Source organism: Myotis brandtii, unplaced genomic scaffold (assembly GCF_000412655.1).
Source record: "Myotis brandtii unplaced genomic scaffold, ASM41265v1 scaffold180, whole genome shotgun sequence".
NCBI classification, from domain to species: domain Eukaryota; kingdom Metazoa; phylum Chordata; class Mammalia; order Chiroptera; family Vespertilionidae; genus Myotis; species Myotis brandtii.
In genome coordinates, this window is record NW_005356675.1 from 137,416 (window position 1) to 156,964 (window position 19,549).

At 45.3% G+C, this 19,549-nt stretch overlaps 1 protein-coding gene across 2 annotated transcripts; it reads left to right on the plus strand.

Annotated features, from left to right (window-relative positions):
• The first annotated feature begins 798 nt into the window (after positions 1 to 798).
• On the plus strand, positions 799 to 9,152 carry COPS8 (COP9 signalosome subunit 8). Of its 2 annotated transcripts, none has more exons than XM_014537603.1 (7): positions 799 to 890; positions 2,025 to 2,073; positions 3,720 to 3,852; positions 4,518 to 4,625; positions 6,172 to 6,234; positions 7,346 to 7,402; positions 8,077 to 9,152. In XM_014537603.1, coding segments are annotated over exons 1-7 (492 nt in total). In that variant the 5' UTR covers positions 799 to 888; the 3' UTR covers positions 8,157 to 9,152. The 2 variants fall into 2 exon arrangements, with proteins under 2 accessions (XP_014393089.1, XP_005863745.1); XM_005863683.2 differs by having other exon boundaries at positions 7,355 to 7,402.
• Positions 9,153 to 19,549: the final 10,397 nt, after the last annotated feature.

The following is a 19,549-nucleotide window of genomic DNA, read 5'->3' on the forward strand; positions in this document are numbered from 1 at the left end:
GGTCGAGGGCGGGGCTGGGGGCGTGTGGAGACCGGAGCCCTGGCCTGCTCGGATGGCCAAGGACCCAGGCCCAGTCGCCCGAACTCGCTGGGAGCTTTTTGTTGTTCGTCTTTAGCTAATGAGCTCGAAAATCTTGCTCATCTTTGCTCCTTACACCCTCCACTGTGCTGCTTGTGTTAGACTAAAACATGCCCCCCCCCCCCCCCCCCCCCGCGCAGGCGGAGGAATGTGGATTTTGTTCAAGACGTGTGCACGCGCATACACAGACCGAAGGTGTAACCATGGGAACCTTTTTTAGCTCAGGAAGCCCTTGTTGGTATGTTGGCAGACGAGTTTACCGATTTGTCTTCAATAAGAGGTGAAAATTACATCATCCAGCTATTAAAGTTAAGGTTTTATTTTATAAAGGCACTTAAAAAAAGCATATATGAAAAATTTAGTTAGCCAAAGGAGACAACAGCTGCTTACTAATAGACAGAATAAATTTTTTAAATGAATGAAAGTTGAGTGAGGTTAGAAATGTCTAACTCAGCTGTGATGTTTTTCTGTTTGTTACTCATTTACTTAGATATTCAACATATTTGATACAATGGGCAGAATCATGATGCTTTAGGAATCTGTTGGAAATACTTGTTTCTTATAATAGTAAGATCATTTATTTAAGAATTTGAGACCTGAGAAAAGGATCCCATTTAAATATTCCCGTTCAAATAAAGACACTGAAGAGAAAAGTCACTGCCGACAACACATTTCAACTTAATACCCTGGGTTTTAAAATAAATGTAAATGAGGTTATTCTCTTTTATTGTGGCCTTTTAGGCACCTGGAGGAATTGCTACACCCCCAGTGTATGGTCAGCTTCTAGCTTTATATCTGCTCCATAATGACATGTAAGTACTTTTTACTAAAGCTAAGAGCAGCAATTTCTTCAAGGTTATAGAGAATACATGCATTAAAATACCATCACTAAAACATGGGCAGGAGGAGCTGTATCTTTTCTTATAATACTTAATACATCTGTGTCAAATACTGAATCATAAATTATGATGAGGCTGAGTTATTTTAGACTACATTTGTTTTACATACACCTAAAAAGCACTCCAGTTTGTTATTAGAAACTACAATGTCAGTTTCAACTTGCTTTAATCCTATTGATCTTTTCTTTTTTGTCTTTTTATAAAACTTTCTTATTACCTTCATTTATTTAACTTCACATGTAATCAATAGACCAAGAGAAATTGAAAGGGAAGGTTGAGAAGACTAAGAGGAATTTATTGCCAACATGTATGAGGTTTCTTGAAAGCTTTCTGCTTGTTAATTATTCTTAATTCATATTTGTTGAAGAAAAGTCAGAAAGCATGACTGCAAAGGGGTAGGAAGAACTCAGAGTTCTATGACCCATCGATGACTACTGTTAAATTTTGTTTTAAATTCTTCTAAACTTTTTTTCATATCTTTTAAAAACCTAAACCCAGATTTTTATTACACACACATCACATAAATTACATGTTTCATTTATTGTATAATCTTGTCATCCTGTGTTTGTTGTAGTTCAGGCTTTCAAACTCTTAAAAACTGCCTTGAAGTTTTGGTTGCTCTGTGCCCACTGGTGGGAGGAGAGGTGACAAGGAGAAAAGCATGTGTACTGTATGTGTTGTCAAGGGATGCCAGAGCTTAAAAAATATATATTTTAGTTTATTTTTATAGAGAAATTATTTAGGCAGTTCTACTTAAGTCTTTGTGCTTTTAATGTACTGTTGCCTTAATTTAAGATCTGGATTATTAATTAAAATTAACTTACTACAAATGGCAAAATATTACTTTGGTAAATATATTTCATGTCTTTTAATTTGGAAAACTATTACTTTCCCTGGACGAATTCATGGAAAACTAAATTTCACTTAGTATTTTATAGACTATTTTAAAGTATACTTCAGTATGTTCATATTGGGATCTAGAATTTTAAACATTTACTGAGGTGATTTTTTTTTATTGCTTATTTTTTCTTGGGGGGTAAAAATTAGGAATAATGCAAGATATCTTTGGAAAAGAATACCACCTGCTATAAAATCTGTAAGTATCCTTTCTATTTTTCTACTTTAATACAGTAACAACATTCATTTAAATGGTCACCTCATAAAAGTTTGTTTTCTTTCCCATATAGTTCATAGAAATTGTTATTAAACCAGTGTTAAAGTTTAAAAGTAGATCTTCAAATTCTTCTAATCAGAAATTTTAATTTCCCTTGGATGATATAGCAGTCTGTATACTCAGCTCTTGCTGATCAGATTTCTTGAGACATTTCATGTGTCAGTTAACCAGGTAAACAACTGAGCCAGTTTAGATAAAGGTCTGGTGTCTGTTGTTTTTTAACTGATTTATGCAGCTTTCTATTACGGGACTCATTTGAACCTGGTAATGTTTATAAGAATAGTCTAAAAATGATGATTACTCACAAAATTAAGATTATTTTTGCTAATTAAGACTTTAGATTTCTTATTTTGGGTAGGAGATTAGATGAAATAACTTCTTAATAATTAAAGTGGAATGAAGTAAATTTTTGCTTTCAAGCAATTCACTGTGTCTAGCATAAATGTGAAGTGAAAATTTCAGAAAATTACCAAGAATCCACCCAAAATCCTTTGTTGATTATCAATATTCAGCAGCAGACCAAATTAGTATTTTCACTCCTCCTTCTTGTCCGGGTCATTCTGTTAATGCTCCTCCAGCTTCATGGGCTTAAATAAAGAACAGCCATCAATTATGTGCATGATGTTACTGGCAGCTTTAGCCTTAGACATCTTAGATTGGCAGTCTGTGCTATTAGCCATTTTGCTATTACTTATGTCCTAAAATATATATATATATGTATGTATATAATATATGTAATATATATATTGCCCTAGCTGGTTTGGCTCATGGGTAGAGTATCAGCCTGCGGACTGAAGGGTCCCGAGTTTGATTCTGGTCAAAGGCACATGCTTGGGTTGCAGGCTCCATCCTCAGTAGGGAGTGTGCAAGAGGTAGCCGATCAATGATTTTCTCTCATCATTGATGTTTCTATTTGTCCCTTCCTCTCTAAAATCAATAAGAAAAATATATTTAAAAAATGTATATTTATGTATATATATTAGTTATATATTCTGTGTATTACATACATGTATTAATGAAATACAAATACATCTTTTGAAAACAATATGTAAGATAATTCTAAGATTTAGTTCTTTGGACTGCATGCTCATGCCTTGATTTGCTATTACAATAAAAATTTATTATCAGCCCTGGTTGGTGTGCTCAGTGGTTAGAGTGTCAACCCAAGCACCAAAGGGTTCTGGATTCGATTCCTGGTCAGGGGCACATAACCCAGGTTGCAGGTTCAATCCCACGTGCAGGAGATAGCCAATCAATGTGTCTCTCTCACATTGATGTTACTCTCTCACTCCCCCTCTCCCTCACCCTCTTCCTCTTCATCTTTCCCACTACCTCCCTCCCTTCCACTCTCTCTAAAGATCAATAGAAAAATATCCTCAAGTGAGGATTAACAAAAAATAAAATATATCAAACATAAATAGACTTTACTGTTCATAGCATTTAAAAACCTTTTATAGTATTGAGCTAAAAGTTAATTATATCTCTTAAAATAAATGTTGAATTGTTTTAAGATACAGTTGTTAATGAATCTGCATAGTGAATATCCTCAAAGACAATATTTGTTGCAGGCAAATTCTGAACTTGGGGGCATTTGGTCAGTAGGACAAAGAATCTGGCAGAGAGATTTCCCTGGAATCTACACAACCATCAACGCTCACCAGTGGTCTGAGACGGTCCAGCCGATCATGGAAGCACTTAGAGGTAGTGTTGCTTTGTGGTTAAGAATCAAATTAGACTAGACTTGTTCCCTAAGTGCTGCAGTGTTGAAGTAAGGCAGTGGTGTGTTTTAAAAATAGATATTTTCTGCTAATGGGGCAGTTTTCAGAACTCCTTCTTCGATTTGTTATAATCATACTGCTTCATTTCATGTTGCTTGTGATGACATCGACAGCTCGGGGCATCACTGTCTTTTAATTCTAGATTGAAATTGCTCTCGTCAGGTTTTTTTGCTACTAAAATGCAATCTGGTAATACTCTGATAACTTCAAGGTAGGGGTTTAGATTTTTTTAAACCAGTTTTTTGAAAGTAGACCGTGCTTTGGACTTGGTCAACCTCAGCCTTCCATAGGTGATGTTTCCAACTTCTAGATTTTATAACTAATCAATCCAGTGCATAGATGCGCAAAGATGAAAAGCCTGATGAGACATAATGAAACTCGTCCCTGCCCCCATCTTTCCATTCCCCCACCCCCAACACTTGCTTCCAGTCTTCCTGGTTGACTCTTTTATAAATTCATACAATGAACAGAAGTCTTTGGGTTGATCTAGTCTCACAACATTTGGACAAGAACAATAATGTCATTTAATTACGCCTTTTAAAAATGTTAGCTCTTTGGTCACTCTGCCCACCCTCTGCTCCCACACAGAGGCAACAAGGAGACGGGCCTTCGCCCTGGTCTCTCAGGCATACACCTCGATCATCGCGGACGACTTCGCAGCGTTTGTCGGGCTCCCTGTGGAAGAGGCTGTGAAAGGTATGGTTGGCCTACTTGTTGCTTTCAGGGAAAGTGGAAAATGGAGGTGTTTGTTGTGCATGTTTTTTAGAGAGGTGACATGAAGCACGCAGCCCAGCACCCAGCAGGGCCAGGCAGCAGATGCCTTGATGGCAGGCACAGTATGTGAATACCCACATGGTCATTACCAGGGCAAGTGCCAATGCCACCAAATTAGCCAGAGAGAAGAGTTGACCTATTGCTCATTTAGAAATCCTACTTCACTCTGACTTTGTGGACTCATCCCAGCACCCCTTTCCAGCCTGCCTTCTCCCTCACGATTTTACCGATCCCTCTACCCTGGGAGCTGGCACCCACTCCTGCCCACTGGTCCCCAGATGTGCTTCTGCATTTTTGTTTCTCCCGTGCTGGAGTGAGATAGAACATTGCACATGCTGTGTGGCACTGTTTTATAATGATTGACGTTTTCATTCTCCGGCAAAACGGAGTTCCGTCGAGCATCACATCTTATCCTTCTATGTCCAAGGCCTAGCACAGCTCTAGACCCTTGGAAGCAGGTTAATGAAAATTCTCAGAGGAAATCTTATTACTACTTAAGCAAGCAAGCATTTATTTATTTGACTCTTTTCTGGAAATCCAGTAAATGCTGTACCCCAGAGTCCATACTGGGTAGAAGTGTGGTCCCACACCCGTGCCAGCTATGTGACCTAGGACAAATTACTGGAATTCCCTAGTTCCATGGTCGGCAAACCGCGGCTCGCGAGCCACATGCGGCTCTTTGGCCCCTTGAGTGTGGCTCTTCCACAAAATATCATGTGTGGGCGCACACATACAGTGCGATTGAAACTTCGTGGCCCATGCGCAAAAGTCGATATTTTGTGGAAGAGCTGGTATTTTGTGGAAGAGCCACACTCAAGGGGCCAAAGAGCCGCATGTGGCTCACGAGCCTCAGTTTGCCAACCACTGCCCTAGTTCATTTCCCACATCTGTTTAATTATGGTTGCATGTGCACTTCAGAGAGCTATTACGGTGATGATGTAAAATCCTATAAAAGCACCTACCATGTGCCTACTGGTCAGCTCTCTGTACATGTCAGCTGTTGTTTGTATGGTTCCATCACCTTTGTTATTACTGATACAATGATTACATAAAGTACCATGTAAGTTTTTCTTATACCTGTTTTTAATAACTGATCATGTTAATACCATAGTACTTCATAGAAAACACGTCATCTATTAGTGGTTATACCAGCCTGATAAAGGAAGCTTTGATCTGTCTCACAAATGTTTCAAAATTAAGATTACACGAGAACACTATAGCCTATCTTTCTAGTAAAACTGCACGTGACAGGTTAAACTACATGTGTCAGGTCTCCCAAAAAAGTGATGCTATTGACAATAAGCACTCAAGATGAGCTACAGAGGGGAACCCACACGTTCACTCTTATAACCAGGTGTATTATAAATACCAAATAAAGAATTTAATCTCTTTACAAGGTTAGAACTAAAACAAAATAAAAACTACAAAAAGTTATTTCTTCATTTTTGTGTTAAATACACATTTTTAGGGATATTGGAGCAAGGATGGCAAGCTGACTCCACCACAAGAATGGTCATGCCCAAAAAGCCAGGTAGGTGGAGCTCTTCACCCGTGTGCACAGCATTGAACTCCCTGGGACCGCTTTAGTTTTCAGACATTAAATTTGAGTAACTTGATATAAGATTCTGCTGTACTAGCAGAATGAAAATAAATCACATATTAAATACAGAGTGACAGACATGTAGGGTGGAAAGGATCTTAAAAGTCACCTAGTTTTACCTTAATTATTAAAAATGTATCTCTTGTACAAAAAACTATTTTATGTGGGTGTTTTATAATTCCTGTTACAACCTAACTTTTCCTAAATATTAATCTCCCATTCTTTCATTTATAGAGCCATTTCTAACTGTTCGTCCTTACTGTCTAAACCAGCCGTGGGCAAACTACGGCCCGCGGGCCGGACGGCCCGTTTGAAATGAATAAAACTAAAAAAAAAAAAGACCGTACCCTTTTATGTAATGATGTTTACTTTGAATTTATATTAGTTCACACAAACACTCCATCCATGCTTTTGTTCCGGCCCTCCGGTCCAGTTTAAGAACCCATTGTGGCCCTCGAGTCAAAAAGTTTGCCCACCCCTGGTCTAAACTGTTGCCTTAGGAAGTTATTTCAATACTCAGGTGTTCCCCTTTCCTCTTGTACTTAGACACGTAGACTCTTCTAAACAAGACTTTCAATGCCTTCCACCTTCACACAATTACGTTACCTGGTCTTCCTTTTAAAGCTTTAAATTAGGTGCGTTGGCTGTGCTGTCTCAGTGTGAGCTCCCAGCCCCTACGCCTTCCTCTCTGCTCGGGCCAGGCCCGGTCCTGCCCTGGTTTCCTTCCACTGACCAGGAGGCTTCTTGCTGCCCGGGTGAGAGCGGCCTTACTGCCCACCCCACAGCCCTTGCAGTCTGTTCAGCACTGAGCTCCTGTCTGACGTTGCTCCACAGTCGAGTGTTGCGCAGATGTCAGGGTGCTCAGCCCTGCGAGGGTGCAGGGGGAAGCCAGGCCCAGCGATCTGGAGGACAAGAGAAGCGAGTCAAATAGAGGGCAGTGGTATCTCTGTTGACAAATAGTGGCCGTACATGCATATGGCATTAATGCGTGTGTGTGTGGAAATTCCTTGTAATGACTTCTGTGAGTGGACTTTATGTTTTGCTTATTTAGTTGCAGGGGCCTTGGATGTCTCCTTTAACAGGTTTATTCCCCTATCAGGTATGTATTTTCATGCGCTCATTTAAATACATTTCATTGTTCTTCATTTTTTTTTTGTAGTTTTTATTTTGTTTTAGTTCTAACCTTGTAAAGAGATTAAATTCTTTATTTGGTATTGAAAATAATACACCTGGTTGTAAGAGTGAACGTGTGGGTTCCCCTCTGTAGCTCACCTTGAGCGCTAGTGCCCTGGGGCCCAGCCGTGGAGCCTCCTTAGTGTCGGGAGGGGGAGCCATGATGGGTCCTCAGCAGCATCCCAGCTGCCACCTGCCACCTGAAAAGCCAGAGTAGAACCCCTGACAGTGTGGTCTTTGTGTTTTCTGTTCATCGACACTGAAGTCCTCCCAGAGCAGTGCTTACGCCTGGGAAGCACTCGGTGGTTCATCCGTAGAGTTACATGTCTCGTGGATAGGGGTCGTTCCAAGGAGAGCTGTGTTCCCTTCAAAGGGATGTTGCATGTTAGCTTCAGTAACAACAGACCGACGGGGCCTTACTACCAGTTTGGGAAAACTCATAAAAGTTCGAGACTTTTTGGCTTGTTTTTCAGATGTGCAAAGTCAGGGCAAATCTGGGAAAGTTTTCTTAATGTAAAATTGAAGAGGCGTGGGGGAGGGGGTTGCAGAACCAAAGCTGTGTTACTCTGGACACTAACTTTGTGACTCTTGCATGCCCAGAGCCTGCCCCAGTTCCGCCGATCCCCAACGAACAGCAGCTCGCCAGGCTCACCGATTATGTGGCTTTCCTCGAAAATTGACGCCTCATCTGCTTTACGATGACACCTCATCAGCGTCCCGTATCCTGACAAATGTAATTTTGTATTTTCAGTTTATTGGATGGATTAAGCACCTCAGCGCTCCATACTGAGTATGTGATAAAATACAGATGTAATATAAAGCATGCTATATATTTGTCCTTACACACCATGCTGAGTAGTGGTGAGACAGTTCTCCTTTGGTGGCAGCTGGCAGTGTGGGTGAGGCTGCCAGGACGACGCAGTCAGCTTATATTTCTGGGACTCGTAGGTGCAGCCCCCCTGCCTCACGCAGCACAGTGCATGGCAGCGTCTGTCCCACCCACACCCGGTGCTATCCCATCCGGTTTGAGGAAGGCTGTCCCCAGGGGTGTTGTCTGAATTGGGGGTGGTTCTGAGGCACCCTCTTTGGAGAATATGCTCTCTTTTCTCCTCCGCTCCCGCGAGTCACTGATACAGGATGCTGAGGAGCAAGAGACGTTTCCTTAGTGAACCAGATTGTTGGGTTCCTCCCTTAGTGTGAGTGCATCCGTTGCTGGCAGTGGAGGGCTGCGGTGGAAGTGGGACTTGAGACACTTAAGACGCTTATGAGAAGTGTTACGTTGTGCTGTTTCTTCTCAGAAGAGGGAAACGTGTATTGGGAAGAAGCTATTGAGATGAGTAACAGTTTGTACTGCTGTCCTGCAGCCTGCTGGGTGCTGTGTTTATCCCTCGGTTCAGTTATGCCTTTTGGAAAAATACTGAACAAGTCTTTCATTTTTCGTGTGATAGCCCTCTGAATATTTGAAGTTGTTTATTGTATTTTCAGGTTAAAAACCCTCGAGTTCATTTATTTTGCATTTGTTCAATAAATATTTAATTGATTTCTTCAACTGTTTCATCAAAGGCAGTTTCTAGAAACTTCACTATCCTGGTTTTTCTGTTGACATTCTAGTTTATCACTGTCTCTCTTAAAATAGGAGTTTCTTAATTAAATAGAAATGACCTGTATAGTGGCAATTACATGACTCCTGTTTTCACTCATTTTAAGAGATCTGTTCACAGAATGTTCACTCTGCATCTAAGGTTATAAGAACAGCACCTGAGTTTCTACATGTTAACCTAAGAGCCACAACTGATAAGGTGCCAGATGTTCACAGCCCCGTCAAATCAAGGCTCCATCCCTGGGGAGCCCATCGAAAGTCAACAGGCTATTAAAAAATTGTCCAGCAAGTTTACAACCATTTTGTCATTTTCTAAATTTTGATAAATGTTTTTTAACACACACGTGCCATAGAAGGAGTGCTTGCCAGGAGGGGCTTGTCAGCATGAGAAGGAAAGATGGAGTGGGATGGCAATTGTCCTCAAATGTTGGCCTGTCGCCTAGCAGGATTGTGTTCATTGCTCCCAACAGCAGAATCACGTGAAGGTTAGAAAAGACCAGCACTGTCCAATGGAAATAGAAGGTGTCACATAGGGAATTTAAATTTTCTAGTGGCCACAATAAAAAAGTGAAAAAGGAAAACATGGAATTAATTTTAACGTATTGTATTAAGCCCAATCCAAAACATTATTACCTCAACATGTCATCAGTACCAAAAATATTAACGAGATACGTTTTCTTTAAAATATATTTTATTGATTTTTTACAGAGAGGAAGGAAGAGGGATAGAGATTTAGAAACATTGATGAGAGAGAAACATCGATCAGCGGCCTCCTGCACACCCCCCTGCTGGGGATGTGCCCACAACCAAGGTACATGCCCTTGACCGGAATCGAACCTGGGACCCTTCAGTCCGCAAGTCGACGCTCTATCCACTGAGCCAAACCAGTTAGGGCTTAACGAGATATCTTACATTTTTTTCTTCGTGCTAAATCTCTGCAATCCCATGTGGGTTTCACTTCTAGCGCAGCTCAGTTTGGACCAGCCACGTGTGAGCAGAGCATGTGACACGGCAGGTCTGATGTCTCAGACACAGAGAGAGGCCTAGCAGTCAGATGCTGCAACCCAGTTACATACCCACTCGCCAGGGCTGTGGGGAGAATGCCCAGCACTGACTGCATTAGGGACAGTTTCCTGGTCCCAGGAGACACGAGCAGTTGCCCAGTAGTCTTCTAGCTTTCAAAGTGTTGGGGGTTTTTTAAAACAAGCTGCAAATAAACTGCATTGAAAAGCAGGGGAAAAGGCATCTATTAACTCTGGGCTGGAGCAGCCCATGAATTGGAGTGTGTCCTTGTCAGTTAGTGCTGTGCCTGGGTTCCTCACGGAGCCACTGACAGCACTGCATGGGCGGAGATGGAGGTCTGCCTTTTGGATGGAACTAATAACCTGGGGTAATGCAATCCTTTTTACGCTTAGGCAAAGCAATAACCTTCCGCTGGTGCTGCTTCTCTCAGTGAAGGACGCTTTCAAAATGTAGTGGGAAAGCAGTGTAATTTTAGCTAAAGCTAAAGCCAGGGTGGGAAATTTCTTGATTTAAATGGTTGATGATGTTCTCCTGGGTCAGGTGAGACAGTGGGAAGCCAGGATTCCTTCACACATCTTTTCAAGTAACGCCCACCTGAGCAGGGCATCTGCGTCCTGAGCATGAGTCATGGTTTTCCTCCTGGAAGGGGCTGGAGGAAAGGGTTGTGTTCTGAATAAAAGGAACCAGGCCATTTTCCACTTGAGTCACATGATGGAGGGAATCGCCAGAAACCAGCATTGATTTAATCATGTTCTCGTGATCCGTACGCCTGTGCCCAGCCTCTGAGAGGAGCAACCCAGGACAGGCAGCGAAGTGACCCCTTGCACGACAATCTATACGGTGATAAACACCCACCTACAGGGTTCCCGTGTCCCTTAAATACAGTGACTGAAAGACAGGTGAGGTGTGAGGCTGGCGGTGAATGGTGTCAAAGGAGAATGGTCCAAGAAATCCCAACTCCCATCTGGCACCCGATGCCTGTTGGATGCCGCCCTTAAAATCTCGGTTCCTAGCAGATTGTACTCAGGACTGGACCCATTTCCCCGTGACACACAGACTGGATGGAAATGTGGGAATGTGTCCTCAGTGGCTTTAGTTTTGCCTGCAGCACTTTAACATGAATCCATTTCAAACCATCAGCAGGCTTCAGTTTTTAGCATCTTGGCTAAATACTTGTTTGGATGCCATGCCTGTCTTTCATGTGGCCCGAGCTGCTGTTGTAGGGCGGGAATCTGCAGGGGGCTGTTTTCTGTGTCCACCATCCCTCCCTCGCGGTAGCAGAGGGCTCTGATGAGAAGCAAACAGGGTTAACACTGGGTTGTCGAAAGGAAATGTTTCAGCCAGAGCCAGACCTCCGTGTGGTGCAGCCGCTCAGCACCATCCTACCTCCCCACCACTGGGTTTTCTGACCCACCTAAAGGCAGTCTGCAGAGAAGTCAGTCTTCACGGCTGGAGAAGTGCCACAGATAGCAGTGCTTGATTAGACAGCAAGTTTCAAAGAGAAAACGGACATCTTGCAAGCCCTAGTTCAAAATGGTCACACCACAGCAGCGAATGTAAATACCTCAGGAATCTCCTACCCATCTGACCAGTCATGTTTCTCCAAGGGGTTGAGTGACAGACACACACACACACACACACACACCCTGGGCTGTCTGCCACCCGGGCTCTGCCTATGCACCCTTGTCTGAGCCTGGAGCAACCTCCCCTGGTGGCACAGAGGGGCCTGTGGGGAGCAAGGACATGTGAGTTAGGATGCTGAGGGGCACCTTGTTTCGTGGGTGTAGCGCTGGTGTGCTGAGTGGAGATCTGAGGGAGTCATACATCCCTTTCCCTGACCCCAGGTCTCCCCTGCTTAGAGAGATTGGATAAAACCAGCCTTCATGTTACCCGCCCACATTACAGCAAGCTGGCCCGGCTCCAGCACCTTCCCCTCCCCGTGACCTCTTAGCCTTCATTCATGAGAGAAACCAGAAGCTGCAACTGAGAACAGGGACTGCCATGGACACCAGCAATGTCTCCGCCCAGGACCACAGCTCCTGCCTCGTTCCTGCCAGTAGAGCAGAGGCTGCCTGGAGAAACTAATCCTTCAATTTACTCCAAAATATGCCTAGAACCTTCGGCACTCGCAAACCCATTCTGAAATTAAAAACAAGTAACTGGTCCGGCTGGTGTGGCTCCGCAGTTGAGCATTGACCTATGAACCAGATGGTCTCTGGTTCGATTTCTGGTCAGGACACATGCCCAGGTTGTGGGCTCAATCCCCAGTGGGGGCCGTGCAGGAAGCAGCTGATCAATGATTCTCTCATTGATGTTTCTTTCTCTCTGAAATAAGTAATAATATATTTAAAAACACACACACAAGTAACTGAAGGTTTTCCCATTTTTGAAAAGCATCGGTTTAGACTGAATTATCTTCCGTGTCTAGTTTGGTCTAGACACAGCTGGGAATCTGGACACACTGCCTTCCTGTCGGTCCTGGAGGGACTGCAGCCTTCCGACACTGACAGCCACGTGCCCAAGTGGAGAAATGGTTTCCTCAGCATTTCCAGAAAAAGGTAGACCTGGTGTTTTTGTTTAATTGACAAAGTTGGTCTTCCACAAATGAGATTTTGTTTCAAGTTGGAAGTGTAACCCTAGAGCCATTCTGCTGTGGCCCACATTCAGATGTGCTCCTATTTAATGTAGACACACATGCCCGTGAACTTGGGTCCATTCCTAAAGGCACAAGAGGACCCACCAACAGGAATAATTCACCCAAATGTACTTGTCTCACTTGCCTTTCCCACCTACAGATCCTCCTGTCCCTGCACTCTAGTTGCCTGTCCCCATCGAAGCACAGCCCGCCACGAGCACCCTCCCTGGACAGACGCCTTCAAGGAAGGGCAGGGGCAGGGGGCAGGTGTGGGCTCACAGGGTGGGGAGGGGCTGCTGGAGCCTAGCGTCGGGCCCAGCCCACCTGAGACCCCAGCCCTGGCTTTACTTTGAGGGCTATAGGGGATCCTGTGTGGACCTGGGCTCTGACCTGGGGTCCACACATGGGCTGCAGGGCCTGTGAAGGTATGAACTTGTGTGTAATGATGGGACCAAAGCATGTGACTTCACTGAGTCATGAGGGGACACAGGTGGAGCGCCTGACCCCAGGCCAGTTCCTGGGCGGGGGGTTCACACTCACCTGGACCCCAACCAGTCAGTCCTCTCCACTGGGGGAGGCTGAGGCCTGTCCAGGACCTCTGGGTCCCTGCCCCACACCCACCCTAGTCAGGCCTGACTGGTCTGCAGGCACCCCTGGTGTGAAGGCGGAGCTGGGGTCCCCCGTGAGTCCCCTTCCCCTCACGTGTCCGCACTCCACTCCCCTATTAAATCTTGATTTGTTTCCAAGCTCACTGCCCTCCATCCTGTTCTTTTTCTCTCTCCATTTCCTTTGGAACTGAAACCGAATATTATAAAACTGAGTCTAAAAGCCACTTTTCCTGACAGTTCTGTCTGTGTCCCCCACCCTGCCCCCAGCAGAAGGGACAGAGCTTCCACGGGAGTGCTTTCTCCTGCTCCCAGGTGTGCCTGCCGCCTGGGACAGCATGCTGTCCCTGCTGAGTGGCTGGAGCTGTGTCCTCTGCCAGGGTCGCTGGGGTCACATCTGACGAGCTACAGGCCTGACCCCAGCCTCCCACCCTCGCTTTGAGCCGAGGCCTGTTCTGAGCAGTCCCCAGGAGAAAGTAAGGATGTGGGGTGGGTCGCCTCCCTCCTGCAGAGGCCTCTCCTGGCTGCTTCCCCTGGAGCCTGTGTCCCGCAGGTGGGCAGCGCAGGCCACGGCAGGAAGGGGGAGGCCCCAGAGTCTCAGGGCACCTGGGCTGGTGAGAGGACGCTGCAGATGTGGTCGCATCGACCTCACAAGTCACAGGATCCAAGCTCCTTTGGGAAGCAGTTAAACCTAATTTTGAACATTCCTGGCTGCTAAAACTGTCTACTTTCCCCTTTGCCTTAAAACATATTAACAGAAGTCAGTAGGGAAGGGTTGCTGCCCCTCGCCCCCTCCTGGGATCCTTGCCTGAGCCTCAGATGAGGCCTCCACAGGCTTTCCCTGAAACTGCCCTTGTCCTGGGATTTCTGAGCCCCTCCAGCTGAGGAAACACCCCCAAAGCTCCTGACCCTGAGTCCGAGGGATCAGAGGGGTGCTGGCTGGCTCCCCTTTCCTCGGGGCAGACACTCAGATCCGCTTCCTGGCAGGTGTGGGCCCAGGGTCCAGCGGGGAGGGGGGGCAATGTATGTGAGTAGGGGCACAGTGCGTGTGCTTCCTGGGCTGGGCACCCGGCCCTGTCCTTCAGGGAAGCATGCAGGTTCCAGGACTCTTCCTCCCATCCTTCTCCCTCCTCCATCCAGGCGAGAAGGAGCCTGCATTTCTCTCCCACCCCGTCCCCACTCCAGGTCCTGCTGCCCAAGAAAGGCCTGGAGGGAACCCAGCTGCTTGAAGTGGTTAAATAAACAAGAGGCTGTGACTCATGGAGGCATGAGGCGGCTGGAAGGGGGAGCGAACCAAGTGCCAAAGCTGTGATGTGGCGCTTCCTCGGAACCAGTAAGGGAGGGCGCGGAGGGGAGTGGGAGCTGGACCAGGTGAAAGCAGAAGTGTGTAGGAGAGACAGAGACCGTCTGTGTGGGGAGTGAGTGTGAGCTTTATCTCCCTTTAGCTTCCCCCAAATTGCTTTCTCAGGGCGAGGTCTTGAAACAAGGCTCTTTTCACTGGCACCTGACCCAGCTCAGTCCAAGGACACTGGTTGTCCCCTCCCCCTCCCTGAGGTTGTCTGGTAAAGTCACCCTGGACAATGGAAGTAGTTACCTGAAGACAGGCCTGGAATCCCAACCTCACCTGCACTAGATGCTCAGCAGGAAAACAGACCCCTATTATGAGGCAAACCAAAGGTATTTTGTGACTACCAGAACTTAAGCGTATTTGTCCAAAACCTTGGCTTTTGTCCCCATTGTTAAGGATGACACCCTAGATTAGTGGTTCTCACCCAGGAGTGGTTTTGTCCCGGGGTTCATTGGCAGTGCCTGGAGATATTTTAGATTATCACGATTGGACATGGAGGGCTCCGAGGCAGGGGGGCTGCTAAACTCTCCGCAGAGCACAGGGCAGTCCCCGCCACAAAGAATGACCTGGCTCATATGTCATTAGGGCAATCCCTGTCGTTGCCCGCTGGTCCTCTGGCATGAAGAACCCAAAATGACAGTAGTCCCAACTTCAGTGTCACTCTCACAGTGCCCTCTGGTGGAAGCGCCTGTGATCCAGTGGAACTTAATCCAGTTTCAACTCCACCTTAAAGGACACAACTCCCTTGGGGGAGATCAGATGGTGAGAAATACTGCTCAGGACTCAGCGCCCGTTTCAGCCGCAGGCTTAGCCTGTATTTGGCAGCTGGGAAACATGGCTCCGCATTGTTCATTGTCCTTTATTAAGCTCTTTCACATTACCCAGCTTGGGAGTGGTGTCTATTTCCTGGCTGGCACTACACCAACCTCTTCCACAGGTTCCCAGTGCAAGAGCCCAACACATTTCTAGTAACAGTAGGCAGAGCCCAGGCCTGGGGCTCCAAACCCTTGGTCCAAGGGTTTCTGTTCAACGTGTGTGTTTTCCAAAGTTGTTGCACCACTTACACTCCCGTGGGCAGCATCGGGAAGTCACAGTTGTTCCATGTTCTTGCCAACACTTAGTATTGTCTGTTTTTAAATTTTTATGATTGTAGTCCTGGTGCATGTGTGGTATAATCTCACAGTGATTTTCATTTTTGCTACCCAATGGAGTTGAGCATCTTTTCATGTTTATTGGTCATTGGATATCATATTTTTTTGCAGTCTTTTGCCCATTTTACTATTGGGTAGGTGTTACTGTTTTACTATCATTGATTTTCAGGAGCTCTACATATGTTCCAGAGACAAGACTTTACCCCACATACATCATGCAAGTCTCTGTTCCCATCCCGTGGGGTTGCCTTTCACTCTCCACGTCCTTTGTCTTGTCATTCGTATTCTGAAGTTTCTACTCATCACTTTTCTAGTTTATTTCCATTGATTCTTGAGAATAATGTGTCCTTTTCCTTAGATTTTCTTTTATTTTTGCTGAATTTTATTCCTAAGCACATTTTTCTGGTCCCAAAAGGACCTGTAGAAGATAATATTCTAATTGATTAAATGTTAATGGGTCTTTATTTTGCCTTCAGCCTAGATTGGTAATTTAGCTGGGCTCATACTACTCCGAGAATTCTCTCTCTTAAAGTGCATTAGTTAGACAGTCATGAAGAAAGAATATCTCATCAAATCTCACTTTGAGAATTCTCTCTCTTTCTCAAAGTGCATTAGTTAAACAGTCATGAAGAAAGAATATCTCATCAAATCTCACTTTGAATATGTATTTTAAATGTCTTCACTTGGGTTCTTTTCATTTTTTACATTTTCTTCTGTTTCTTAAAATACCTCTGTTTTCTAGAGATTTGATTTCCCCAAATGGGCTGACTGGTCTCCATGTTTTTGCCTGCAGAAACTGGTGAGTGTTCAATGCTTTTGAGCCTTTCAGAGGGAAATCAATCCCGGATTGATTTTTTTTTTTAAGTGGGGAATTTTAGACTTCTTGACCTCTTTCTGTAACCTGATGTGCAAGTAGGACCTGTAGTTAGAAGAAGGCGACGCAGACCTGCGAGTCTCGTGCTAGAACAGCCGGCCATCAGCTGTGGCCATCTACAGTCAGCTGAGGACAGGGAGCCTTCGTCTCCCAGGGCCTGCTGACCAGTCAGCAGGAACAGCTGAGGCAGAATGTCCGGCTCTGCTCCCAGAGCCCCCTCCCCACCTCTCCCTTTGGGCCATTGTCTATGGTGAGGTTGACCCCAATGGGGCTGCCGCAGGACTGGAATTCACCCCTGAACCACCACATCCGCAGCCCCACTGCAAGGTTTAGTGGCGGGTAGGATGGGCCACCTCTCCCTTATTTCAGTTTTTTTCTGGTGCCATTTCTTATTATAAATCATCAGGATTTTAGGGGCTTGGATGGTGCCTTTTCCTAGTTCCCAGGAATCATGAAGATTTCCCCCTCTTCTGTTAGGTCATTGGGGGGATTGTTTGAGTAATGGACAAACTACAAAAGGTTAGAATGTCCTCCTGAGTGAGGAGCGTTAATGGAGGCTCTGTGAGGGAAGGCATCTGTAGATTCGAGTGCATGCCAAACCGCAAATTCGGGGATTAGGGATTATGGTAAAACACTCAGCCAGTTGGAGGGTCTCCCTCATTAGCTCATTTGGAGTCATCAGTAATTTGCATCTTGCTCAAGCCCTGGACATCCCTGGCTTAAGTACCCACGATGCTGAAGCCAGCCTTGAGCTCCAAGGGCTAGCTGACCTGCCTCTTCATTCCGCTGGAGGAACTCCAGAGCACATCTCTGCAGATGCCTTGACTGTGTGTGTACTTTTGTGAGATTCTCAGGCTTTGCTGAGTGTTTCTGTAAATGCTCATTTGGGTTCTTTTGCAATCAAGACAGCAGGTCCAGGGTTTGTGTAATTAGTTCAGCTTGACCTCTCTCCAGTCAGCACTGTTGACTTTGGACGAAGATCCTCTTCATTGCTCACCCCCAAAAGGCAGTGCCTCTACTGGCTAATTGTACTCCCAAGGCTTTAAAATAAACTCTGTGCTGATCGTTTGTTAGTTTTTAAGGTTCAGTATTGTTAAGATAGCAACTTCCCAAAGTGATTAATACATGACATTCCCAATAAAAGATTTTGAAATCCTATAAAATCATGCCGTCACTTTTTGGTTTGTTTTTTTTTCTTTTTATTTGAAAACAACTTCAGTCTTATAATACAATTGCAAAAATAGTACAGATATCCTCATCTTCCAGCCTCTACTAATGTGAACATGGCACTATTAAGTACTCCACAGACCTTATTCACATTCCACCCACTGTCCCACCCAGGTCCCATTTTTGGCCAAGGACCCAATGCGGACCCTGCACTGCATTTGGCTGTCCTGCCTCTCTGGTCTCCCTCGTCTGGGACAGTTGCTCAGTCTCTGTGTCTTTCACAACCTTGATGTAAATGAAGAATACAAGTTGATATTTTGCGGACTGTCTCAATTTCCGTTTGTCTGACATTTTCTCGTGATGAGACTGAGCTGATGCATATTTGCCAAGGACGCTGCTGAGGCAGTGCTGTGCCAGTCATGCCCGGGGTAGATGAGGTGCACATGTCCTGTTACTAGAAATGGTCATGGTGATTTGGTGAAAGTGTGTTAGGTTTCTCCACGGTCGCCTCAGTATATTCCCTTCGTAACTATTACGTGGGGAGAGACTTTGAGACCATGTAGATGTCCCATTCTCATCATACTTTCCCCCCACCTTTACCATCCTTTGAATGATTTTTGTCTACAACAGTTATTAGTATGTGTCAGCCAAATAGTGATTTTCTATCGCCATCTTTCTTTCTACATAGATTAGCTGGAATTTTACTGTGATAGCTGTTCTCTCACTTCTATGTATTTACTCAATTATGTTGTTGCATTAATATGGACTCATGGGCATTCAGTGTATCCTAGGAGCTATAACCCATTACTATCATTAGATATTTTGTTGCTCAACTCGTCCCAGATTTAGTCATTGGGAGACCCTTCAAGCTAGCTCCCGTTTTGACCTGACCCCATCATGTTGGAATCACATGCTTACTTTCTTTCTGGCTAATCTTGTACATTTCCTGGGCAAGCCCTGCTGGCATCGTCTCTCCAAGGAGCTCTGTTCCTTTCATGGGAGAATTCTACATAGAACCCAAGATCTGGGTACCAGGTGTGCTCATTGCTGAGGGGTGCATTGCTTCTCAGCCCTCACATTCGTCATTTAGGTTCATTCCCCCATATTCTGCGTGTGAAAAGGGTAAAATAGTCTCCATTCCTTCTACCGAAGCTCTCTGTCTTACTCCATGCATTGAAAGTCAGAGTTCAATACTTCTAATTACCTCCCTGCCCCACTTTTGTGGTTTTGTTTTTGTTTTTGCATTTACATATCAAGGGCACAGAGTGGAGGAGACCAGGGGGTGGGAGAAGCCGCAGATGTTTAAATCAGTCCAGTGAGAATGTAGCCACAGGTCATAGATCAAGGTCAAGTGGATTGGCCTGGACTCTGGCCTCCTTGGCATGGGGACTTCGCAAAGCACACATGGCTCCCCTCCACCCACCCACCTGTCCCCCAATGTCATCTCGTTTCCTGGAGACCAGCTCGCTCGCCCATAAATGCTGTGTCATCTGTGGTTTCCTGACACATGGGTTCCAGGACACTCAGGTGGGTGGGAGAGTGGGCTGCGTGATCCTAACTGGCAGCTTGGGGCTCCCTCGCAAGGCCAAGGCCACTGACTCATGATCCCACAGGCCATCTTCTCTGTGGTGGAAGGGCACTGCTGGCCAGCAGCCCTTAGCTGTGGGTGG